At 40.9% G+C, this 25,546-nt stretch overlaps 3 protein-coding genes across 7 annotated transcripts in view; all 3 read right to left on the bottom strand.

The window, feature by feature from the left end:
- The window catches only part of LOC115120674 (hormone-sensitive lipase-like), a 49,574-nt gene extending 40,615 nt beyond the window's left edge, over window positions 1–8,959 (bottom strand). The window contains exon 1 of one of the 2 annotated variants that reach the window (XM_065007944.1): window positions 8,161–8,959. In XM_065007944.1, coding sequence (XP_064864016.1) covers window positions 8,161–8,248 — 88 coding nt within the window. In that variant the 5' untranslated portion in view covers window positions 8,249–8,959. Of the gene's footprint in view, window positions 1–933; window positions 4,541–8,160 lie in introns of those variants that run through there. The other variant, XM_065007947.1, reaches the window with a different exon arrangement.
- Window positions 8,960–9,057: 98 nt separating this feature from the next.
- LOC115120675 (CD79a molecule, immunoglobulin-associated alpha) lies at window positions 9,058–12,694 on the bottom strand. Its single transcript, XM_065007951.1, has 5 exons — window positions 12,570–12,694; window positions 10,787–11,143; window positions 9,909–10,024; window positions 9,621–9,683; window positions 9,058–9,479 (listed from the first exon to the last, which is right to left on the bottom strand). Exons 1-5 carry the CDS (start codon window positions 12,607–12,609, stop codon window positions 9,357–9,359), a joined length of 699 nt encoding a protein of 232 aa, XP_064864023.1. The 5' UTR covers window positions 12,610–12,694; the 3' UTR covers window positions 9,058–9,356.
- Window positions 12,695–12,971: 277 nt separating this feature from the next.
- LOC115125572 (rho guanine nucleotide exchange factor 1-like) overlaps window positions 12,972–25,546 on the bottom strand; it is an 81,285-nt gene continuing 68,710 nt past the window's right edge. For all 4 annotated transcript variants that reach the window (XM_065007937.1, XM_065007938.1, XM_065007939.1 and 1 more), the window contains 4 exons: window positions 18,094–18,240; window positions 17,767–18,008; window positions 17,313–17,395; window positions 12,972–17,061 (listed from right to left, as the gene is read on the bottom strand). In XM_065007937.1, the coding sequence (XP_064864009.1) occupies window positions 17,324–17,395; window positions 17,767–18,008; window positions 18,094–18,240 (461 nt within the window). In that variant the 3' untranslated portion in view covers window positions 12,972–17,061; window positions 17,313–17,323. The remainder of the gene's footprint in view (window positions 17,062–17,312; window positions 17,396–17,766; window positions 18,009–18,093; window positions 18,241–25,546) is intronic.

The raw sequence follows: 25,546 nt of genomic DNA, 5'->3' as shown, positions 1-25,546 counted from the left end.
CGAATTCTGAAACATTGTCGAGGCTAGTCATTTTTTATTTATTACAATAGGCTACAAACAGTAACGGTATAAATACTTCGAAGTAAAATAACAAATGTCTGCATGGTCACCTGAAATTTGACTGTAGTCTACAGACCGGCTGCCTAGAAAAGGTGAGGAATTTATTGTGCAATGGCTGTGAAGATAAAATAGATTCTTATGTCTAATTATTTTTTTAAATGAACATGTTTTCGCTCTTCTCACTAACGCCAAATGGCTGGATCTTGTTTTTATAAATAAGTATCTCATATCCTTTATGTGCACAAAATACTTTGTAAAAGGCTACTTGCAATACACAACTTCAACCACTAGAAAATATGTACAGGGTCTATTTTGTACTCACGGAACATTTATAAAAGAGGCCCCTGGCCCACTAATTATCCTGAGAACATGACATTAAGAGGGCAAGAGGACAACTCAGACCCTTCAACCACCAATCAATTAAACTAATCAAATTAGTGAAAGCAGCAGCATACTATATTCTCTGTCAAGTTTATAGAGATGGAGGCAGACTAAGCAAGCAACAGCTGTTCAGTTGAGATCACCCATTAAAATCTTGGAAAGAACCTAACTTGGTTTCAGTCACACTATCACCATTCTGACCAGTCAACTTTTACACCAGGCAGTTAAGTGTAAACAACCACACTGAACTAAAAGTGACACCTGGTCCCAAGACATTAAAGATGGATGAATACAGGCATTAATAAATCATGTACAACAACTACCACCCGCAGCACAACAGGCTTCTAATGAGCCCTACAGGGGGAATGGTGTGGATGGCTGAGAGAAAGAACGTAATAATGTGTATGAGCAGGCAGATGCACACATAGGCATTAAGCATGCTGTAGGTCACAACTACTCTAAAGCCATAGGAGTATAAATAGTTTTTTTTACCCGTGTCCTGGTTCATGGTTCTGTCCTTGTCTGTCTCCTCTCTTCAACAAGAGCAACAACAAGATAAGGAGGAAAGAGAAGAGTGAGAAGTAAAAAGAGAGAGATAGGGTTTTGTGATTGGTCCTCCCTCACTTCTCCTTTCTCCTATCCCTCACTCGGTTTTAAAGGGCAGGGATTCTTTAGCCACATGCCAGCAGTCCCACTGAGCTGTACTCTGGGGACATGACTCTTCACCCAGTCAGGGGAAAACAGACACAATGTACGCATGCACACAGAAAACACACAGAACTGAGCAGGGTGATTTGGTGCATGTATGTGCCCCGATGTCGGATTGAAATAATACCCTTTTCCAAGTGGTGACATAACCTCTGCCTCTCCCCCTGGCAGTTAGTAACATTGGCTGTTATTGGCTGTTCAGCATGCAACTCCCAGTGACCTTCAGACAAATTGGCAGATACCATGGTCAAAGACAACTGTGTGTGTGAGCGAGAGAAATCCTTTTATCGGGTTCTAGTAGAGCAGGGTATTATGACAAAAAAACATATTGCAATAAATTGAATTTGGTTTGCACTAATAAAATCGATAAATCATGTTTGGGGACCTGCTAGAGCTGGCTGATATAGACAAAAAGTCAGAGATAAATATAACTATTTTGCCTGATAAATTAACTGTCTATTAAAACATTTGTTACATTTGCGGCAGGGCTCTAGACATTTTTTCCAGTGCCAAGTCAGTCAACTGAGATGGTAGCCTACGATTAAAAAAGCAAGCTATTTCATCTAACATCCAGGAAATGCATGATTGATATTTTGATGTGCAACCTGTCAAAATAGGATCCAGAATGATCCGATTTCTTTTTGATTCTTCAGAGAATTTCTCGACATCTTTGTGCATATTGGAGTATAAGCTATAGTATTCACCACCTGAGGAAGTGGGAACCTGAAAAACACTTTAATTGCCAACTCGAAATATGTTGTTGCTATGTAGGCTAATTGATGAATCTACCAGTATAATGTAGACTAACGTCCTATAAAAACGTTTCAGCACTAGGCCTAGGCTACATTGGTAAGAGGAAGGCAATGTCGTCCCAGCTCTAGGTTTTAGATCCTTCCTTTTATAGTTGAGGTAAGACAGTTGTAAGGTATTTTAAAGCAATATTCTTCTAGATTAAAGGGTAGGTCTACATTTCATTCACTGAATTTACTTGGGGTACATTAAAAAGTATGGTAAAGTATAGGATAAACAAGTATAGGATAAACAAATTAAAAAAGGTAGACTTGGGGCAACGGTCCAACTATGCCTCTTTCTTATAGATGTGTCATTCCGGTTAAGCACGCCGCGGCCAATATAGCTAGTTATTTAGCTAAGCTAGCCACTGTAGCTAGCCAGAATCTCTCCCCGTATGTGTTGACGTCATTTCACAGGATTTGTTTTAGGACAGAAGATGTAGAGATCGGTAAGAAATAGCTTCTGTAGCCAAATATCTTATTTATATACATTTTTTGTTATGCTTTAAATGACACGCCCCAAAAGCATTTTATGGCCAAAACCATCGTTAACGTTGCACTTGAAAACGCCTGCCTCAGACCACTCATAGAACAGCGAAGTGCTTTGTTAGATGCTTTTTTGCCCTCCCGTGTCACTTTATACACAGAAGCTCTCCACGAAACAGTCTTGCATGGTTAATCCATCTGTGATCACTAATAACTTAAGAACAAAGTTAACTACAAATACAAAGTGGCCAATGTCTACACAATTGATACAAACAAGTGACATAAAAACATGCTCAAATGAAAACCTAGATGACTGCATTAAAATATAAACAGTAGGAAAAAAGGCAAATTTCAATTATATTGAAATACATTTCATGTTCAATCAAATGAGTTAGATTTTGCTACAGGCTAATTTGTCTCAATATATTTCAAATCTTAGCCTGCCGTTGTGCCCTTCCCTTGAGCAAGTCACTTAACCCCCCCACAACAACTGCTCCATAGCTGTCCAGTGTGGCAGCACCCTGCTTGCAACCTGCATGTCTTTCAGAGAGGTTGGGAGCAGAAGTCAAATTTCAGCGTGGCCTTGTGTCACTATACCAAACACCCAACCACCTCATAGTGTCTGAACATGTGAGCTCAAGTCTTAACAGCAATACTGAACCTTTGAATGTGTACTATTTAGAAATGCTGAGATGTTTGCGTAGGCCAGGCCAAGTCTTGAGAAATGTCTAAGGCTGCTCCAGGCCTGAACCTCATTGTTGAATGTACTGTACGTGCCAGGGCAGAAGCTGGATTGGGTGTACACAGTGCTTTCCAAACAGTGGGAACAAATTATCTTGTTGGTGGGTGGCAGCTCAGCTCATTCCTCCTGGATTGCAGCTTGAGTCTGACTGGCTCGGCCTTAATATTGTTTTGGTTAATTTAGTGATTCACCAGGAAGTCTGAGGGGATATAGAGGCTGTCAGAATGTTTTGGAAATCACATACTTAAGTCAGTTTTCAACTGAAAAATGCAAGGTGAGGTGGCATCCTAATGATCCCATAGACTGCAGGACAAACATGATGAACCGTCTGAATACAGAGTAAGAATAGGTTAACTGAATGTTTTAGTACCCTCCCTGATAAGCTCATCTTCGAGGCAAAGCTACCTTCTCAGCCCAGGTACAATGAGAAAAGTAAAGAGGCAGGCAGAGTGAAATGACTTTCTCTCCTATCTAGAACGTAGGCCTACAATTTTATCTTGAAAGTAAAAGTCTTATTCAAATTAATAACAATGTCTGCTCATTGTTACAACCTTGGTACCTCAGTATCAGAGATAATTGGCTACTTGACAACCATTTAGTGTCGCCTATACTCTTTGAATATGGTACATGTTAATTATATTCAAATAGTGAGGTATCAATTTAAACACTGTGGACTCACACATTGGCACAAAATACAGAGGCTCTACAGAGTGTGGGTGCAGAATTCTAATTGGTACACCGATTATGGCTGATTACATTGCACTCCACAAAGAGACTGCATGGCAGGCTGACTACCTGTTAGGTGAGTGCAGCAAGGAGCCAAGGTAAGTTTCTAGCTAGCATTAAACTTATCTTACAAAAAACATCAATCTTAACATAATCACTAGTTAAACTAGTAATATCATCAACCATGTGTAGTTATCTAGCTTGTCCTGCGTTGCATACAATCAATGAGGTGCCTGGTAATTCATCTTCGAATCACAGCCTACTTCGCCAAACGGGTGATGATTTAACAAGCGCATTCGCAAAAAAAAGCACTGTCGTTGCCCCAATGTGTACCTAACCATAAACATCAATGCCCTTTTTTAAATCAATACACAAGTATATATTTTTAACCTGCATATTTAGATAATATTGCCTACTAACATGAATTTATTTTAACTAGGGAAATTGTGTCACTTCTCTTGTGTTCTGTGCAAGCAGAGTCAGGGTATATGCAGCAGTTTGGGCCGGTTGGCTCGTTGTGAACTGTGTGAAGACCATTTCTTCCGAACAAAGACTAATTAATTTGCCAGAATTGTACATAATTATGACATAACATTGACGGTTGTGCAATGTAACAGCAAAATTTAGACTTAGGGATGCCACCCGTTAGATAAAATACAGAACAGTTCCGCATTTCACTAAAAGAATAAACATTTTGTTTTTTAAAATTTGTTTCTGGATTTGACCATATTAATGACCTAAGGCTCGTATTTCTGTGTGTTATTATATTATAATTAAGTCTATGATTTGATAGAGCAGTCTGACTGAGCGGTGGTAGGCAGGAGCAGGCTCGTAAGCATTCATTCAAACAGCACTTTCCTGCATTTGCCAGCAGCTCTTCGCTGTGCTTCAAGCATTGCGCTGTTTATGAATTCAAACCTATCAACTCACGAGATTAGGCTGGCAATACTAAAGTGCCTATAAGAACTAGAGGTCGACCGATTAATCGGAATGGCCGATTAATTGGGGCCGATTTCAAGTTTTCATAACAATCGGAAATCTGTATTTTTGGGCATTGATTTCCGATTATTATTATTTTTTAATACCTTTTATTTAACGAGGCAAGTCAGTTAAGAACACATTCTTATTTTCAATGACTGCCTAGGAACTGTGGGTTAACTGCCTTGTTCAGGGGCAGAACAACAGATTTTCACCTTGTCAGCTCAGGGGTTTCAATCTTGCAACTGCAGTTAACTAGTTCAACGCTCTAACCATTGCACTCCACGAGTAGCCTCTGTTACGCAAATGCAGTAGTAATTTGCTAGCTAGGATTAAACTTATCTTATAAAAAATAATCAATCATAATCACTAGTTATAACTACTAATCCAGTTTAGCAGGCAATATTAACCAGGTGAAATTGTGTCATTTCTCTTGCGTTCATTGCACGCAGAGTCAGGGTATATGCAACAGTTTGGGCTGCCTGGCTCATTGCGAACTAATTTGCCAGAATATTGCATAATTATGACATACATTGAAGGTTGTGCAATGTAACAAGAATATTTAGACTGATGGATGCCACCCTTTAGATAAAATACCGAACGGTTCCGTATTTCACTGCAATAATAAACGTTTTGTTTTCTAAATGATAGTTTCCGGATTCGATCATATTAATGACCAAAGGCTCGTATTTCTGTGTGTTATTATGTTATAATTAAGTCTGATTTGATAGAGCAGTCTGACCGAGCAGCAGCAGGCCCGTAATCATTCATTCAAACAGCACTTTCGTGCATTTTGCCAGCAGCTGTTCACAAGCACAGTGCTGTTTATGACTTCAAGCCTATCAGCCTAATGGCTGGTGTAACCAATGTGAAATGGCTAGCTAGTTAGCTGGGTGTGTGCTAATACTGTTTCAAACGTCACTCGCTTTAAGATTTGGAATAGTTATTCCCCTTGCGCTGCAAGGGCCACAGCTTTTGTGGAGCGATGGGTAATGATGCTTCGAGTGTGGCTGTTGTCTATGTGTTCCTGGTTCGAGCCCAGGTAGAGGCGAGGGGGTGGACAGAAGCTATACTGTTACACTGGCAATACTATAGTGCCTATAAGAACATCCAATAGTCAAAGGTATATGAAATACAAATGGTATAGAGCGAAATAGTCCCATAATTTCTTTAATAACTACAACCTAAAACTTCTTACCTGGGAATATTGAAGACTGCTTTCATATGTTCTCATATGTTCTCTGAGCAAGGAACTTAAACGTTCTTTTTTTACATGGCACATATTGCACTTTTCTTCTCCAACACTGTGTTTTTGCATTATTTAAACCAAATGGAACATGTTTCATAATTTATTTGAGACTAAATTGATTTTATTGATGTATTTTATTAAGTTAAAATAAGTGTTAATTCAGTATCATTGTAATTGTCATTATTCCAAGTATATATATAAAAATTGGCAGATTAATCGGTATCGGCTTTTTTTGGTCCTCCAATAAATCGGTATTGGCGTTGAAAAATCATAATCGGTCGACCTCTAATGTGTAAGTCACCCGAATTGATCATGGCATGTCGTCATCTAGGCCTAGAGGTGTGATGGGTGGTGCACACTGCACTTTAACTTTAGATGGCATAGGAGTTCACTTTCATCCAAAATGCCATGGTACCAATAATAGGCTAAGCCAGAGGAAGTAGGCCCTATTGCTCATTGAAGTCAAATAGCATTCAAACAGTGTGAAGGCTAGGCTACATCTTCCTTGGCCTGTTTGGGGGGGGGGGGGGGGGATTTCCTGTCATGGTGGGGTTTGGAAGGTGCGACCCTTGCTCCAGATTATTTCAGTTGTGGCCAAACTTCACAACAGGACGTTAGTAACAATGAGCCCCTCTCCACCCCTCACAACCAAGCATGCCTGGTGGCCTCACCGGTTTCCCCTCAGCCCTTTACTACACTGTCTGACTGAGATGACAGACCAGATAAGAAAGTACTACAGAAAGTACTACAGGTGGCTAGTCAACTGACAGTTGAGTCAAAATCTCATACAGCAGGCCATTGCTAAGGTCAGACAGAACCGGCAGCTCATGTTGATAAATAGGCTACATTCACCATTATCTGCATATTTTGATAGATAGGCTAAACGTATGGTTAATGCTGTGGCAATCCAATCCACAGGTATTGTTGGAATTCAAATGTATGAGGAAATCCTGCCCCTGCAGAATGCATCTGGCTATTCACGCATGCTCTGGAATCACTCAAAAGATGCTTACAGCTAGCGATAACAGGTCTCTGCTCCACAATAACAGTCTAGTGCCAGTTTTCATCCAAGAGGCAGATTTGCTGAAGATAATATAATGTTTGTTCATCTCATTACTAAATACCTACAGATAAATGGTTTGTTTGTGAGAGACTATTGTGAAAGGCTCTTAGACATATTTAATCCAGTTGTTTGTAAATAGAGTGATCGTTTAATTAAAAACTAGTAAAGAAGCCTGCTACAGTGGGAGAACTGTCTGACTGAATGGCATATCCTTGACCATGTAATGCCACCCCCTCGAGCATGTTCTTTTCCACAGGCTGCCCATGTGTCACATTGTTGAGTACACGGTTCCAAATGTAAACTGATGGCAATACTGTTTGAAGAATAGGATGCTGCTGTTGCATTGTGCAGCTTCTCAACGTCCCTCACCACTCCACACACAAACACGTTAATCCCTGAGCCCACAAACCCTGCTGTTATCTGATTTGACAACCTGATCAGGTGGACCGTTGTCATCGTCAGCCTACATGAGTTGGGACTAAAAAAATATATACATAACCACTAGGCTACCTGCCGCCTCGATATAACAAGTGACTCGAGGTTTCGAATAGTTATAATGTACATTGTATCTAACGTTACAGTCAATTACTCGCGCGAAACAGTTACAATTTCCAAGTAATTGCATTGGTATTTTGTAGCGAGATTGCGCTTTACAGTACCTACATTATGAAATAAACGAGTTGTGAAAGTTTCAACCTAGCTGACGTTAGTGACTAAGTTTAGTTTCGAAACACTGGGAACTATTTTAATGCAAACCTCATATCACACAATGCAAGTTGCCAGGAAACGTAATGCTAACGTTACATGTTAAGACTGTTGTCACTTTCCGCGGCTTAAATCTTTCTGGCTAACGTTAGCATCCTAGTTAGCTAGCTAGAAGAGAGGCAAGAGTTGGGGTTTACAATCTAATTTAACTGTCATTATCAAAAACCACTAACGCGAATGGTCCAACGTCTAACTGTTGTAAATAACGTACCTATTGGCCCCTCTTTATGTTTTGACGAACGTCTTCCATTCAAACCTTTTTCAAGGCTTCTGTTTCCTCCCTTCTTTCCCGACGCCATCTTCGCCCACTATTTCCGCAGCGCCTCCTCAAATATTCTAGTCATACCTGTAAAAAAAAGCCACACCCACAAACATAACTGCAGCCAGTCAGCGCTGGTAATGCATTCCTTGAGCCTATTGACGTGCTCCAGTTCGACAAACGCCACCCCTCTTTGCTGCGTTGCAGTGTCCGAAAGCTTTCCCCAGATAATCATCTGTGGTAAACAAGGTACAGTACTGTCTGTCAGTAGGCTTCCATTCACAGGGAGGTAAACCTTAATGTATAGACGGTTTAATAGCTAATCTACAAGCTACAACATCGTCAGTGGTGGTTGCTGAGGGGAGGACGGCTCATAAGAACAGTTGGAATGGAGCAAATGGAATGGCATCAAACCATGTGTTTAATGTATATGATACCATTCCACTGATTCCACTCCAGCCATTCCCACAAGCTCGTCCTCCCCAATTAAGTTGCCACCAACCTCCTGTGCTAGAGGCCTATCGCGAGCCTCTTGGTGTAATGGTAAGAATGGTAAGGTTGACAAGGATCCAGATTCAAGTCACAGTTGTGCTACCCCACAATTGTGTCAGAAATGGGATAACGCTTCCTAGACTCCATCAAGCGAGTCACATCGGTATGGGTGCGAGGGACATATGACAAATACATACATTTCATGAAGCTAAAATGCTAAATATGTCAACATGAAAGCATAAGGCAATCAGTTTTATAATTGTATTTACTAAGCACAATTCAGGCCTTGAATTATGGAGATTGGAGGGAAAAAAACATTTGGCCAATGCATACACAAAAGCATAGAAAATACAAACATGCAGAAAAAAATATATTTTATGAATATAAAGTGTTTAGGTATTGGCATTTGTAATGAAAGGCTAAATTGAAAGCAAAATTCCCTCTGACATTGTAGGTTACTGCCTTTTTGGTCCACTAAGAAATTAGATTCAAATATAGGCAAAGGCTGCAAGGAAAATGCAGGTCACCTCTATAAATTCAAACATAAGTGTGTGTGGGGGGGGGGAATTTTGAAGAAAATTCATATCAAAACCCTCCCCACAACTCTGTTCTATTAAATTACTCTTCTCCCTTCCTCTCTTCCTCCCCCCTCTCATTCAAGGCTTCTCCAGTTGGATTTCCTCCTCTATGATCATGTTTCCCACGTCTTGGTAGGGGCCCTGCACCAGAGAGCGCTGGATCTGATCATATGTGGAGCAGCATTCCTCCAGATTTAGACCCTGGATATGGATTGAGGTAAGAGAGGTTATGATAGGTTGACTTCCTCTTCCCTTCTTCTAGAACTTGTTTGATTGACTGAAGAATGGTGAAAACAGTGACTATGACAGAAAGACAGAGAGAGGATCTGATTCAAGTCCCACCTCATAGATATTCTCCTCTTCCTCTTTGACCCTTTTCTTCTTCAGTTGATTGAGTTTCTTCGTCTTGAAAAGGAGAGGATGACATCATAATATATCGTAAATCTCTTGGCCAATGGTGTGAAAAAGCCCATTGTCGTCATACAGTAAGATTACCATACATACTAGTCCTTTTGGTTAAAGCAGTTTTCAAATGACAAAATTCACTATTGGAATGAGAGCAAATTAGGAATATTAGATCTAGTAGCCTAGCATCAGCAGTAGGAAAGGTGGCCTGCTTGGCTCTCTGACCTTACAGAGCATCATGGTACCATGCAGAAGCACTGCCACCATCAGCAACATTGCCTCAGCAGTCAGGATGCTGTTCTTGGTGCTTTCACTGATGTCCAGAATCTTCACCATCGGCCCTGAGCAGGGTGGGAGAGGGGTCGTATAAAGGTCATCAGAGTAGAACTCACCTGCTGCTCTTTCATGGGAGAGATGCAGGCTAGATGTGAATGAAAGAGAGATAGTATGTGTGTGTGGGAGGGGGGGGGGGGAGGTACCATGCATCATATTGCAGCAAGACAGAGGAGAATAGTTTGAGATAAATTATACAAAACAGCCAGTGTATGTTTAGCGGTGCAATTATAAAAACAATGCTCCGTATGTCACACAATTTCCCAGGAAAACCTATAAACAAAACATTTCTTTAACATTTCAACATTAGGCATTTGAATTAAATCAGAGGGATTACTACACAATGTAGCCATTCACTGGTGGCTTAAGTCTGGGTGCTTTAGGTGGATTGCAATCTGGTCTGATCTATGTGCACTACCGGGACCCAACTTTTAGGTTAGCAGGTTGTAATGAGACCATCACAGATGATTTACTGTGATCCACAGGGAACAGATACTGCCATTCATGGTGAATTCTACTGGACTGGGCAGTGGTTAACTGGATTTGTGGATTACAAAGCATTCTGAATTGCTTAGCTGGTTTGACCCCACCACCCAGATGTACACACACATAATAGAAATACTGTACAACAAAGTACTGAGAGTACAGACCAGACTAAAGCTTTTGAGGGTTACACACACAAGACCTGAAGGAAGGTGACATGGGTGCTTACTGTGAGGGCTTCACACACACACACACACACACACACACACACACACACACTCACTCACTGTAGACCTGCAGGAAGGTGCCGTGGGTGTACACAGAGTGCCGCAGGGCGCTGTGGTTGAGAAAACACTGGTACAACCCTGAGTCGTTCAGACGGGCCTCCCTCAGGATGAGTGTGTGACACATGACCCCTGCCGCAGTCAAGTTTCCCCCATCCACTGTCACATGGTTGTCTCTCCGGTCCACTCCCTGTGGGGCGGACGTGCCGTTAACCGTCTGGATACTGATGAACCAGGTGGTTTCCACGGCTCCCCTTGTGGCTGAGTAGCAGCAGCGCAGGTGGGCGGTGTGAGAGAGCTGCACCCTCAGAGAGGGCCTGTCTGGCTCCAGAGTAACCTGGATACGGCTGAGGTCACCTACTAGAAGGCAGAGCAGCAGGAGTAGGATGAGGTTGACCCATAAGACACTGATCAAAGGTCAGTTATTGACAGCATATCTGTCTAACTATTGGCCCAAAACACTGATGATAAAAAGAAACTGGAGACTAAAAACGCCACACAATCAAGAGTGCTGTAATATTATGTCTCTTAACATCTCTTGCTATTTAGAGTTATAAGTGTTTGGTATAGATTCTAGTGTGTGATGATTGTGGACTACAGGAAAAGGAGGACCGAGCACACCCCCATTCTCATCGATGGGGGCTGTATCGGAGCAGGTTGAGAGCTTCAAGTTCCTTGGTGTCCACCAACAAACTAACATGGTCCTAGCACACCAAGACAGTTGTGAAGAGGGCACGACAAAACCTATTTCCCCTCAGGAGACTGAAAAGATTTGGCATGGCTCCTCAGATCCTCAAAAAGGTTCTACAGCTGCACCATCGAGAGCATCCTGACGGATTCCTTCACTGCCTGGTATGGTAACTGCTCGGCCTCCGACTGCAAGGCACTACAGAGGGTAGTGTGTACGGCCCAGTACATCACTGGGGCCAAGCTTCCTGCCATCCAGGGAGTATATACCAGGTGGTGTCAGAGGAAGGCCCTAAAGATTGTCAAAGACTCCAGCCACCCTAGTCATAGACTGTTCTCTCTGCTACCGCACCTCAAGCAAGCAGTATTGGAGCAAGTCTAGGTCCAGGAGGCTGCTAAACAGCTTCTACCCCCAAGTCATAAGACTACTGAACACCTAATCAAATGGCTAGCCAGACTATTGCATTGCCCCCCCCCCCCCCCCCCTCTACACTACTGCCACTCTGTTATTATCTATGCATAAGTCACTTTAATAACTCATGTATGTATTACCTCAATTACCTCGACTAACCGGTGCCCCTGTACATTGACTCTGTACCGGTAGCCCCTGTAAATACCCTCACTATTGTTATTTTACTGCTGCTCTTGAATTATTTGTTACTTTTATTTCTTATTTTTCTATCGGTATTTTTCTTAACTGCATTGTTGGTTAAGGGCTTGTAAGTAAGCATTTCATTGTTGTAGTCCGTGCATGTGACAAATAAAATGTGATTTGATTGCACAACCATCTGCTCTGGTAGGAGATACGGTTCATTAGAGCAGAACAGATACATTACTCACAGCCAAATAATCTCATGTTCCAAGGGATAAAATGGGGGGAAATTGTTTTAATGTTACAATGCATGGTTTAAAGGGTTGAAATCTGTTCAAAGCATGTTGAACCTATTCATATTAATTCCCTCAAACGCCATAGTTTTACACTTCGGTCTCATCTTCATCCTCCACCTGTAATGTAACTTCTCAAATAAAGGTGGATATGCACTGAAAGACTAACTACCCAGCATTGTTTATCAGCACATCCTAGCAGCCCCTTACTCACCAGCCCAGAAGCAGAGGAACAAGAATGTCACGGCCACCATCCTCTTCACTGTTTTATATTGGTTGCCAGTCGTTGCAGAAAATAAAAGGCCTTTTATAAAAAAGTATTTTGGTCCAATGTTATTTTGAGTGTTGTGCCTTTCAACAGAGCTATACACTTCTACCCAGTTGTCTTGTGAATAAACCTTCCTTCCTTCCTCTTTCGTTGGTCTCTCGGTGTCAGGATATATGCTTAAGTGACTGCAGTGTTCTTGAACTCAAAACAGTAAAAGACCAAAAAAATGTTGTTGTTTTTAACCCCCATTTATTTAAAAAAAAAAATTTTTAAAAACGTACCTCATTTCTTCTGAAGTATACAATTAAAAACTCTTACACAATGAAATCAATGCCAAAATACACAGTATAGATCTTGCATATTCATTTGTTTATAGATATACATGTGGCGGATGCATGTGCGACAGACCAGACCCTGTTCTATACAAAGCGCTGGCTAGCTGGTGCAAACATGGCGCTGGTCAAACCTTGTGGTCGCTGAGGTGAACACACACAATACACTTTGTAACATACATACCCCTGAGATAGCATAGTTACAGGGGACACTGCAGGATTTACACAGCCACCCTACAGTCAATCCCCCATAAACCACCTATCTGAAACCTTGGATTACCTAGAAGTAAGGCCAGGGGGGTTTCCGGACCATGTGACCTGACTAGGAAAACCTCCTGGCCAGACCTAGAATGCATGTTGCTTTAGAGATTGCAAGAAAGGCATTTCACTGTAATTGTACATTAAACAGGAGACTTGATGTTGGTCACCCAACTCTTTCTACGTTCATTTCATGGTTCTTCTACCTTAACAGCCAAACATCTCCCCAACCAACAGTGTTTGTTTAAAAAAAAGAGCCATTTGGGAAAAAGCTTGATCGTCAGAACAAGGCACCCATCTCTATACAAACATATAAAACTAGACCACTATGTATTTGTAAATAGGATACATGAGGGGAAGCAAAGGGAAGAAAGAGAGAGAAAGAGAGAGAGGATTGTAAGCACACGTTTGCCAAGTAGTCTTGAGACTACAGTGGCGGTGGAGGTATTAACCTAAGCTGGTATAACAGGATTTAACCTGCTCATTACTGTGCTTCAATGGTGAAAAAGCCCAAGTTAGAGATAATCTCTTTAACCTCATCTTGTTGCCATCTAGTATTGTATAATACAAGTGAGTTGTCTCACATATGGGGTCTCTGAGCAAACAAAAGCTATCCTCTTTATCCCATTGTTGGCAAATGCATAGTACATAATTACATATGTTCCTCTCAACAAACCATCACCAAAAACAAAACCTCCGACCCATTTCAGCAAATGAAACAAAAATAAAATGATGAGAGTAGTAAGGAAGTAAGGACTACATTTCTACGACTTCTAGAAGGAAGACAGGATGAAGGAGAGATGGAGACTATTATTATGGACTTGGTGATGAAGAGGGGAACACAAGAAAATAAAGGGGTGGGGGGTGAAAGAAAAAAAGGCAGTGAGGTTTCAACACAACTTGTAACTACGCCCTCTGCTTCTTAGAGTAACTATCAATAACATTTGCGTAATTACATATTTGGGGGAGGGTGTAAGGGAACGGTTGCTATGGCCACAACGAGAATGCATAATTCAAAAGTGATCGTGAAAGATAACTGTCATTCCAACACTGGTGAGAGTGACGACTAGTCGGGCCTGCAATTCCTGCATCCGAACTCCCCAGACCTGCTTCTCTTCATTCCAGAAGTGGTCTATAGAAACAGTAGCTTAAATCAGTAATGATGGGTCTCATCTCAGTATCCTTCTGTATCTTACTGTACTGTACCACCACCCCATGCTGTCCCTAAACGTGGTCCAGTCAATATCAAAGTGACGCTAGGTGAGTCATGTCTATAACAACACAGTGCAGCCCTGCTCACACATGGCAGCAATGAAGAGAGGATTTGAACGGCAGTGTGATTGTGAAGTGTCTAGTTAAATCTTATTCATTAGTCTGGGGCAGCAGCATGGATGGATGTATCACAATACAGTCTTCATACAAGCTTAGATATGATTATCTCCCTCAACACAGGCCCTCTATGTTTCTACCCACTGTGTTGTTTTCTCTACATGTGACGCTGGAGTTTGGATGCAGGAGAAGCAGAGAGCCACGCCTGCTTACTGTAGGCATCACTCTCCAATCAGCATGAAGTGACTTTCTCCTATAGTAATAATAAGCAGTGGGACAATATAAACAGCTCATATTAGGATCTACAGGTACATGGGTGTCTCTTTGGTCCCGTTTCCCAGTTAACAGTTCAATGCCACTAGTCTAAATCATCAAAATAATAACAATAATTACAATCAACTCCTGAAGAAAAATATGCACAAAAATGGTATTGCTACCATTAAAGAATATAACCTTTGTATCGGACGAAAAAGGTATCATACAGCACATAATACTGTGTGTCTCCCTCCTTTCTTTACGGAGAAGCTACTAGCCCTATAGTCAGGAAGTCGACTCCAGTCACATCACACACGTGATGACCGTTCTCCTGTGTGACCATTGCTACTGCACTGGGCTCCCACGCAATGTGAGTATCAGAGAATGTATGGGTCTGACTGATTGTGACTGATTGTGTCTATAACCGTATTTTATTATATAGATTTTTTTTAAACCTCTTTTTCTCCCCAATTTCATGGTATCCAATTGGTAGTTTACAATCTTGTCTCATCGCTGCAAATCCCGTATGGACTCGGGAGAGGTGAAGGTCGAGAGCCGTGCATCCTCCGAAACACAACCCAGCCAAGGCACACTGCTTCTTGACACAATGCCCATGTAACCCAGAAACCAGCCGCACCAATGTGTCGGAGGAAACACTGTACACCCGACGACCGTGTCAGCGAGCATTGCGCCCAGCCCGCAACAGGAGACGCTAGTGCGTGATGGGACAAGGACATCGATGCCAGCCAAACCCTCTCCTAACCCGAACGACGCTGGGCCAATTGTGCGCCGCCCCATGGGTCTCCCTGTTGCTGCCGGCTGCGACAGAACCTGGACTCGAACCCAGAATCTCTAGTGGCACAGCTAGCACTGCCTTAGACCACTGCACCACTCGGGAGGCCCCTATAACTGATTCCACAGCACATTGAACACTGAACTTCAAGTCTTCTCTCTACATCTACCTCCATCACCATCTAATACGCTGCTAATCAAGTTGGTCTTCCAGGGAAAAACCCTTCTGCCTCCTCTCCTCCCTTACTCCTCTCTTCCTCACTGTATCCCTCCATCTCTAATGTCCATCCCATCTCTGTGTATCTGTCCATCCCTCTATCGCCCGGCCCAGCACAGTAGCAGGGTCCAAAGGAGAGGCGGCTGAAGTCAAAAGCAGTACACACACTGTCTATATCCCTAACAACATGATCAATTCCAATACTACTGGATGAATGTTTGGGCCATAATTACAGTTCTAATAGGACTCTATTACAGTAACTCCAGAAGATCATTTTGCTTCTACAACACAAATACACGCGCAGACCGTCTCAACAATTGGGGTAAAATGTAAAAATGTATGCCTGCATGACTAAGTCGCTTTGGATAATAGCGTCTGCTAAATGGCATATATTATATATTATCATAATAATAGTAATAAATATTTGCAAATTCAATGTTGGGAATTCAGTGTGGAGGTCACTTGAATTGGATTATACTAACTTAAAGGTGCATCACTGCTGTACTTTGGCATGTACTGGATATAGGGGCCTACTAAATGTTCAGTAAAATGTCTAAATTTGGAAAGTTTCCCAAAAAATCCCAGGTTTTTCAGAAATCTCCGGTTGAACGACTCCCAGAATTCCTCCTTATTCCCTCCTGAATCCAGGAATCTTCCAACCAGGATTTGGGGAAAACCTGTGAATTTCACAACTCTGAGCATGTTCCTGTCTTGTTCTACAGCTCTACATCGCCCCCTATAGGGCTGACACTAGTATCTCTCTCTACATGCATACATGGGGGTTTATTATACAGTCCAAACCCCTACAGTTGGCAATGATAGATATATTTACTGAACATGCACTGGGGGAAGTATATGTTGTGTGTGTGTGTTTGTGTTGCAGAAGCTCACAATCAATAAGCCCAGGCAGCATCTCTCTCACAGCAAACTACTGCTCCAATCTTTGGCACCTGTTTGCAAAACTCCCATCTCTCACACGCTCACTCACTTGCACATACTAGCATGTTCACAAACACGCAAAAACACACACACCTCAAACACCCCCCCCACATTGCATTACTCAACTACTTTGCGTAAAGCCGTCCTCCTCCGCCTTGCAAGGGCCTCACAGTTGGCTGTGATCCCCTGGAAATCTTTAACAAGGGCTCAGGCATGGCAGTGGAGCACAGAGTGTTTAGTGAATAGGAAATTCCAGGACGCATTCATCAATCCTCCAAAAGCAACTCGAGCACTCCAATTCAGCACTTACAGTGATCTGAGGAAGACCAAGAGATGACAAGGTTAAAGGAAAGAGTTGGTGAGATTAGACAACATATCCTTGACACAATTCTAGTATTAATACCCATGGCATTCCAGAGCCAGAGGTAGTTGACCTAAAATCATATATTACTCTAACCCCAACCCTTATCTTAACTAGAGAGATAATACAAGATCTGACCCTGTATCAGCGGTAAAGAAAAACTCCTCCCATGACAACAGTATAAAGGGTTGTATATGAAGGTTCACCTGGTGTCCCACTAGAAGTTTCCCCCCTCCAGGGAGAACTTAGACAGGGCCTTCTGAAGCCGGTGGTGCTCCTCCTCAACACTCTGATGGAGCAAGATCAATACACAGTTAAATGCTGAATCACACACACACACACTTCACCCCTCCGTCTCCGCCATCCCTTCCTTTCATAATCTTCTTTCCCTTTTGCGGGTACTCTTGTGACATCACACAGCTAGCTGCAGACAAAGGCCATTGTTCCAGAACTCCAATTTCACATAGCCATTTCAGTGACAATAGCAGCAGAGCAGCACAAGCCCTGGTGAAGTGATTTTCTCTATCTTTCTCTTCTATGCTGCGGTTTGTCCCCATCTGTCCTCCTTGGCTCCCTCCTTTTATGCTTCAGTCATCCTTTGCAACCCCATTACTCAATCCTCGACAACTCCCTCCCTCCCTCCCTTCCTTGCTCTCTCACCTGCAGTCTCTTCAGCTGTACCTCCAGACTCTGCAGTTTCCGGCACACCTCCTCCATCCTCTCCTGGGACAGAACCAGAGGAGCACTGATCCCTCCCTCCTCCTCTATCTTCATCCCTCCACCCTCCTCCCCTTGTAGTCCTTGGTCTTGCCTCTCTGGCCCCTCCCTTCCATTCTCCTCATCAGGCTGTGAGTTGTCTGATAGGCTGATGCTGCCAACCAATAGCCTCTTGAGGGACATGACTGTGGCAGGAGACAGGAACATAACAGTAATAGGAACATCATTGAAAATGGTAACCGTTTGGACCAATCAAATAAACCCACTCACCTTCATTTAACGCGCTATTGGCCACTTTCACCTGATCACTGTTGCTGTGGCCAATCAAGTCGAAGCCTTTGTCCGAGAGGTAATCAATCAGAGAATGACGAGAGTCCACAGACTTTATCTCATCCGTCAGGATGTCCTTATCTCGTTCTATAGACACAGGAACAGTCTTGGTAGTAAGGCAGTAACAGTCTTGGTAGTAACACAGTAACAGTAATAACACAGTAACAGTCATGGTAGTAATGCAGTAACAGTAAAAACACAGGAACAGTCTTGGTAGTAACACAGTAACAGTCTTGGTAGTAAGATAGTAACAGTAAAAACACAGGAACAGTCTTAGTAGTAAGGCAGTAACAGTAAAAACACAGGAACAGTCTTGGTAGTAACACAGTAACAGTAAAAACCCAGGAACAGTCTTGGTAGTAACACAGTAACAGTAAAAACACAGGAACAGTCTTGGTAGTAACACAGTAACAGTAAAAACACAGTAACAGTATTGGTAGTAACACAGTAACAGTAAAAACACAGGAACAGTATTGGTAGTAACACAGTAACAGTAGAAACACAGTAACAGTCTTGGTAGTAAGATAGTAACAGTAAAAACACAGGAACAGTCTTGGCAGTAACAGTAAAAACACAGGAACAGTCTTGGTAGTAACACAGTAACAGTAAAAACACAGTAACAGTCTTGGTAGTAACACAGTAACAGTCTTGGTAGTAACACAGTAACAGTAAAAACACAGTAACAGTCTTGGTAGTAACACAGTAACAGTAAAAACACAGGAACAGTCTTGGTAGTAACACAGTAACAGTAAAAACACAGGAACAGTCTTGGTAGTAACACAATAACAGTAAAAACACAGTAACAGTATTGGTAGTAACACAGTAACAGTAAAAACACAGGAATAGTCTTGGTAGTAACACAGTAACAGTAGAAACACAGTAACAGTCTTGGTAGGAACACAGTAACAGTAAAAACACAGTAACAGTCTTGGCAGTAACACAGTAACAGTAAAAACACAGGAACAGTCTTGGTAGTAACACAGTAACAGTAAAAACACAGGAACAGTCTTGGTAGTAACACAATAACAGTAAAAACACAGTAACAGTATTGGTAGTAACACAGTAACAGTAAAAACACAGGAACAGTCTTGGTAGTAACACAGTAACAGTAGAAACACAGTAACAGTCTTGGTAGGAACACAGTAACAGTAAAAACACAGTAACAGTCTTGGCAGTAACACAGTAACAGTAAAAACACAGGAACAGTCTTGGTAGTAACACAGTAACAGTCTTGGTAGTAACACAGTAACAGTAAAAACACAGGAACAGTCTTGGTAGTAACACAGTAACAGTAGAAACACAGTAACAGTCTTGGTAGGAACACAGTAACAGTAAAAACACAGTAACAGTCTTGGTAGTAACACAGTAACAGTCTTGGTAGTAACACAGTAACAGTAAAAACACAGAAACAGTCTTGGTAGTAACACAGTAACAGTAGAAACACAGTAACAGTCTTGGTAGGAACACAGTAACAGTAAAAACACAGTAACAGTCTTGGCAGTAACACAGTAACAGTAAAAACACAGGAACAGTCTTGGAAGTAACACAGTAACAGTAAAAACACAGGAACAGTCTTGGTAGTAACACAGTAACAGTAAAAACACAGGAACAGTCTTGGTAGTAACACAGTAACAGTAAAAACACAGTAACAGTCTTGGTAGTAACACAGTAACAGTACAAATACAGGAACAGTCTTGGTAGGAACACAGTAACAGTAAAAACACAGTAACAGTCTTGGTAGTAACACAGTAACAGTAAAAACACAGTAACAGTCTTGGTAGTAACACAGTAACAGTCTTGGTAGTAACACAGTAACAGTAAAAACACAGGAACAGTCTTGGTAGGAACACAGTAACAGTAAAAACACAGGAACAGTCTTGGTAGGAACACAGTAACAGTAAAAACACAGTAAAAGTCTTGGTAATAACACAGTAACAGTCTTGGTAGTAACACAGTAACAGTAAAAACACAGGAACAGTCTTGATAGGAACACAGTAACAGTAAAAACAAAGGAACAGTCTTGGTAGGAACACAGTAACAGTCTTGGTAGTAATGCAGTAACAGTAAAAACACAGGAACAGTCTTGGTAGGAACTCAGTAACAGTAAAAACACAGTAACAGTCTTGGTAGTAACACAGTAACAGTCTTGGTAGTAATGCAGTAACAGTAAAAACACAGTAACAGTCTTGGTAGTAACGCAGTAACAGTAATAACACAGGAACAGTCTTGGTAGGAACACAGTAACAGTAAAAACACAGTAACAGTCTTGGTAGTAACACAGTAACAGTAAAAACACAGGAACAGTCTTGGTAGTAACACAATAACAGTAAAAACACAGTAACAGTATTGGTAGTAACACAGTAACAGTAAAAACACAGGAACAGTCTTGGTAGTAACACAGTAACAGTAGAAACACAGTAACAGTCTTGGTAGGAACACAGTAACAGTAAAAACACAGTAACAGTCTTGGCAGTAACACAGTAACAGTAAAAACACAGGAACAGTCTTGGTAGTAACACAGTAACAGTATTGGTAGTAACACAGTAACAGTAAAAACACAGGAACAGTCTTGGTAGTAACACAGTAACAGTAGAAACACAGTAACAGTCTTGGTAGGAACACAGTAACAGTAAAAACACAGTAACAGTCTTGGTAGTAACACAGTAACAGTAAAAACACAGTAACAGTCTTGGTAGTAACACAGTAACAGTAGAAACACAGTAACAGTCTTGGTAGGAACACAGTAACAGTAAAAACACAGTAACAGTCTTGGCAGTAACACAGTAACAGTAAAAACACAGGAACAGTCTTGGTAGTAACAGCGTAACAGTAAAACACAGTAACAGTCTTGGTAGGAACACAGTAACAGTCTTGGTAGTAACACAGTAACAGTAAAAACACAGTAACAGTCTTGGTAGTAACACAGTAACAGTAAAAACACAGTAACAGACTTGGTAGTAACACAGTAACAGTCAAAACACAGTAACAGTCTTGGTAGTAACACAGTAACAGTAAAAACACAGGAACAGTCTTGGAAGTAACACAGTAACAGTAAAAACACAGGAACAGTCTTGGTAGTAACACAGTAACAGTAAAAACACAGGAACAGTCTTGGTAGTAACACAGTAACAGTAAAAACACAGTAACAGTCTTGGTAGTAACACAGTAACAGTAAAAACACAGTAACAGTCTTGGTAGTAACACAGTAACAGTACAAATACAGGAACAGTCTTGGTAGGAACACAGTAACAGTAAAAACACAGTAACAGTCTTGGTAGTAACACAGTAACAGTAAAAACACAGTAACAGTCTTGGTAGTAACACAGGAACAGTCTTGGTAGTAACACAGTAACAGTAAAAACACAGGAACAGTCTTGGTAGGAACACAGTAACAGTAAAAACACAGGAACAGTCTTGGTAGGAACACAGTAACAGTAAAAACACAGTAAAAGTCTTGGTAGTAACACAGTAACAGTAGAAACACAGTAACAGTCTTGGTAGGAACACAGTAACAGTAAAAACACAGTAACAGTCTTGGCAGTAACACAGTAACAGTAAAAACACAGGAACAGTCCTGGTAGTAACAGCGTAACAGTAAAACACAGTAACAGTCTTGGTAGTAACACAGTAACAGTCTTGGTAGTAATGCAGTAACAGTAAAAACACAGGAACAGTCTTGGTAGGAACTCAGTAAGAGTAAAAACACAGTAACAGTCTTGGTAGTAACACAGTAACAGTCTTGGTAGTAATGCAGTAACAGTAAAAACACAGTAACAGTCTTGGTAGTAACACAGTAACAGTCTTGGTAGTAATGCAGTAACAGTAATAACACAGGAACAGTCTTGGTAGTAACACAGTAACAGTAAAAACACAGTAACAGACTTGGTAGTAACACAGTAACAGTAAAAACACAGTAACAGTCTTGGTAGTAACACAGTAACAGTAAAAACACAGGAACAGTCTTGGAAGTAACACAGTAACAGTAAAAACACAGGAACAGTCTTGGTAGTAACACAGTAACAGTAAAAACACAGGAACAGTCTTGGTAGTAACACAGTAACAGTAAAAACACAGTAACAGTCTTGGTAGTAACACAGTAACAGTAAAAACACAGTAACAGACTTGGTAGTAACACAGTAACAGTAAAAACACAGTAACAGTCTTGGTAGTATCACAGTAACAGTAAAAACACAGGAACAGTCTTGGAAGTAACACAGTAACAGTAAAAACACAGGAACAGTCTTGGTAGTAACACAGTAACAGTAAAAACACAGGAACAGTCTTGGTAGTAACACAGTAACAGTAAAAACACAGTAACAGTCTTGGTAGTAACACAGTAACAGTACAAATACAGGAACAGTCTTGGTAGTAACACAGTAACAGTAAAAACACAGTAACAGTCTTGGTAGTAACACAGTAACAGTAAAAACACAGTAACAGTCTTGGTAGTAACACAGTAACAGTAGAAACACAGTAACAGTCTTGGTAGGAACACAGTAACAGTAAAAACACAGTAACAGTCTTGGCAGTAACACAGTAACAGTAAAAACACAGGAACAGTCTTGGTAGTAACAGCGTAACAGTAAAACACAGTAACAGTCTTGGTAGGAACACAGTAACAGTCTTGGTAGTAACACAGTAACAGTAAAAACACAGTAACAGTCTTGGTAGTAACACAGTAACAGTAAAAACACAGTAACAGTAAAAACAGTAACAGTAACAGACAGTCTTGGTAGTAACACAGTAACAGTCAAAACACAGTAACAGTCTTGGTAGTAACACAGTAACAGTAAAAACACAGGAACAGTCTTGGAAGTAACACAGTAACAGTAAAAACACAGGAACAGTCTTGGTAGTAACACAGTAACAGTAAAAACACAGGAACAGTCTAGTAACACAGTAACAGTAAAAACACAGGAACACAGTAACAGTCTTGGTAGTAACACAGTAACAGTAAAAACAGTAACAGGAACAGTCTTGGTAGGAACACAGTAACAGTAAAAACACAGGAACAGTCTAACACAGTAACAGGAACAGTCTTGGTAGTAACACAGTAACAGTAAAAACACAGGAACAGTAGGAACACAGTAACAGTAAAAACACAGTAAAAGTCTTGGTAGTAACACAGTAACAGTAGAAACACAGTAACAGTCTTGGTAGGAACACAGTAACAGTAAAAACACAGTAACAGTCTTGGCAGTAACACAGTAACAGTAAAAACACAGGAACAGTCCTGGTAGTAACAGCGTAACAGTAAAACACAGTAACAGTCTTGGTAGTAACACAGTAACAGTCTTGGTAGTAATGCAGTAACAGTAAAAACACAGGAACAGTCTTGGTAGGAACTCAGTAAGAGTAAAAACACAGTAACAGTCTTGGTAGTAACACAGTAACAGTCTTGGTAGTAACACAGTAACAGTAAAAACACAGTAACAGACTTGGTAGTAACACAGTAACAGTAAAAACACAGTAACAGTCTTGGTAGTAACACAGTAACAGTAAAAACACAGGAACAGTCTTGGAAGTAACACAGTAACAGTAAAAACACAGGAACAGTCTTGGTAGTAACACAGTAACAGTAAAAACACAGGAACAGTCTTGGTAGTAACACAGTAACAGTAAAAACACAGTAACAGTCTTGGTAGTAACACAGTAACAGTAAAAACACAGTAACAGTCTTGGTAGTAACACTTGGTAGTAAAAACACAGTAACAGTAAAAAGTAACAGTAAAAAACAGTCTTGGTAGTATCACAGTAACAGTAAAAACACAGGAACAGTCTTGGAAGTAACACAGTAACAGTAAAAACACAGGAACAGTCTTGGTAGTAACACAGTAACAGTAAAAACACAGGAACAGTCTTGGTAGTAACACAGTAACAGTAAAAACACAGTAACAGTCTTGGTAGTAACACAGTAACAGTACAAATACAGGAACAGTCTTGGTAGTAACACAGTAACAGTAAAAACACAGTAACAGTCTTGGTAGTAACACAGTAACAGTAAAAACACAGTAACAGTCTTGGTAGTAACACAGTAACAGTAGAAACACAGTAACAGTCTTGGTAGGAACACAGTAACAGTAAAAACACAGTAACAGTCTTGGCAGTAACACAGTAACAGTAAAAACACAGGAACAGTCTTGGTAGTAACAGCAGTAACAGTAAAAACACAGTAACAGTCTTGGTAGTAACACAGTAACAGTCTTGGTAGTAATGCAGTAACAGTAAAAACACAGGAACAGTCTTGGTAGGAACAGTCAGTAACAGTAAAAACACAGGAACAGTCTTGTAAAAACACAGTAACAGTCTTGGTAGTAACACAGTAACAGTAAAAACACAGTAACAGTCTTGGTAGTAATGCAGTTACAGTAAAAACACAGTAACAGTCTTGGTAGTAACACAGTAACAGTCTTGGTAGTAATGCAGTAACAGTAATAACACAGGAACAGTCTTGGTAGTAACAGCGTAACAGTAAAACACAGTAACAGTCTTGGTAGTAACACAGTAACAGTCTTGGTAGTAACACAGTAACAGTAAAAACACAGTAACAGTCTTGGTAGTAACACAGTAACAGTAGAAACACAGTAACAGTCTTGGTAGGAACACAGTAACAGTAAAAACACAGTAACAGTCTTGGCAGTAACAGAGTAACAGTAAAAACACAGGAACAGTCTTGGTAGTAACACAGTAACAGTAAAAACACAGTAACAGTCTTGGTAGTAACACAGTAACAGTACAAATACAGGAACAGTCAAATAACAGGAACAGTCTTGGTAGTAACAGCGTAACAGTAAAACACAGTAACAGTCTTGGTAGGAACACAGTAACAGTCTTGGTAGTAACACAGTAACAGTAAAAACACAGTAACAGTCTTGGTAGTAACACAGTAACAGTAAAAACACAGTAACAGACTTGGTAGTAACACAGTAACAGTAAAAACACAGTAACAGTCTTGGTAGTAACACAGTAACAGTAAAAACACAGGAACAGTCTTGGAAGTAACACAGTAACAGTAAAAACACAGGAACAGTCTTGGTAGTAACACAGTAACAGTAAAAACACAGGAACAGTCTTGGTAGTAACACAGTAACAGTAAAAACACAGTAACAGTCTTGGTAGTAACACAGTAACAGTACAAATACAGGAACAGTCTTGGTAGGAACACAGTAACAGTAAAAACACAGTAACAGTCTTGGTAGTAACACAGTAACAGTAAAAACACAGTAACAGTCTTGGTAGTAACACAGTAACAGTCTTGGTAGTAATGCAGTAACAGTAATAACACAGGAACAGTCTTGGTAGTAACACAGTAACAGTAAAAACACAGGAACAGTCTTGGTAGGAACACAGTAACAGTAAAAACACAGGAACAGTCTTGGTAGGAACACAGTAA

The sequence above is a fragment of the Oncorhynchus nerka genome, linkage group LG3, assembly GCF_034236695.1.
Source record: "Oncorhynchus nerka isolate Pitt River linkage group LG3, Oner_Uvic_2.0, whole genome shotgun sequence".
Lineage (NCBI taxonomy): Eukaryota > Metazoa > Chordata > Actinopteri > Salmoniformes > Salmonidae > Oncorhynchus > Oncorhynchus nerka.
Note: the sequence above shows the minus strand (reverse complement) of the source record. Positions and strands in the feature narration are given on the sequence as shown.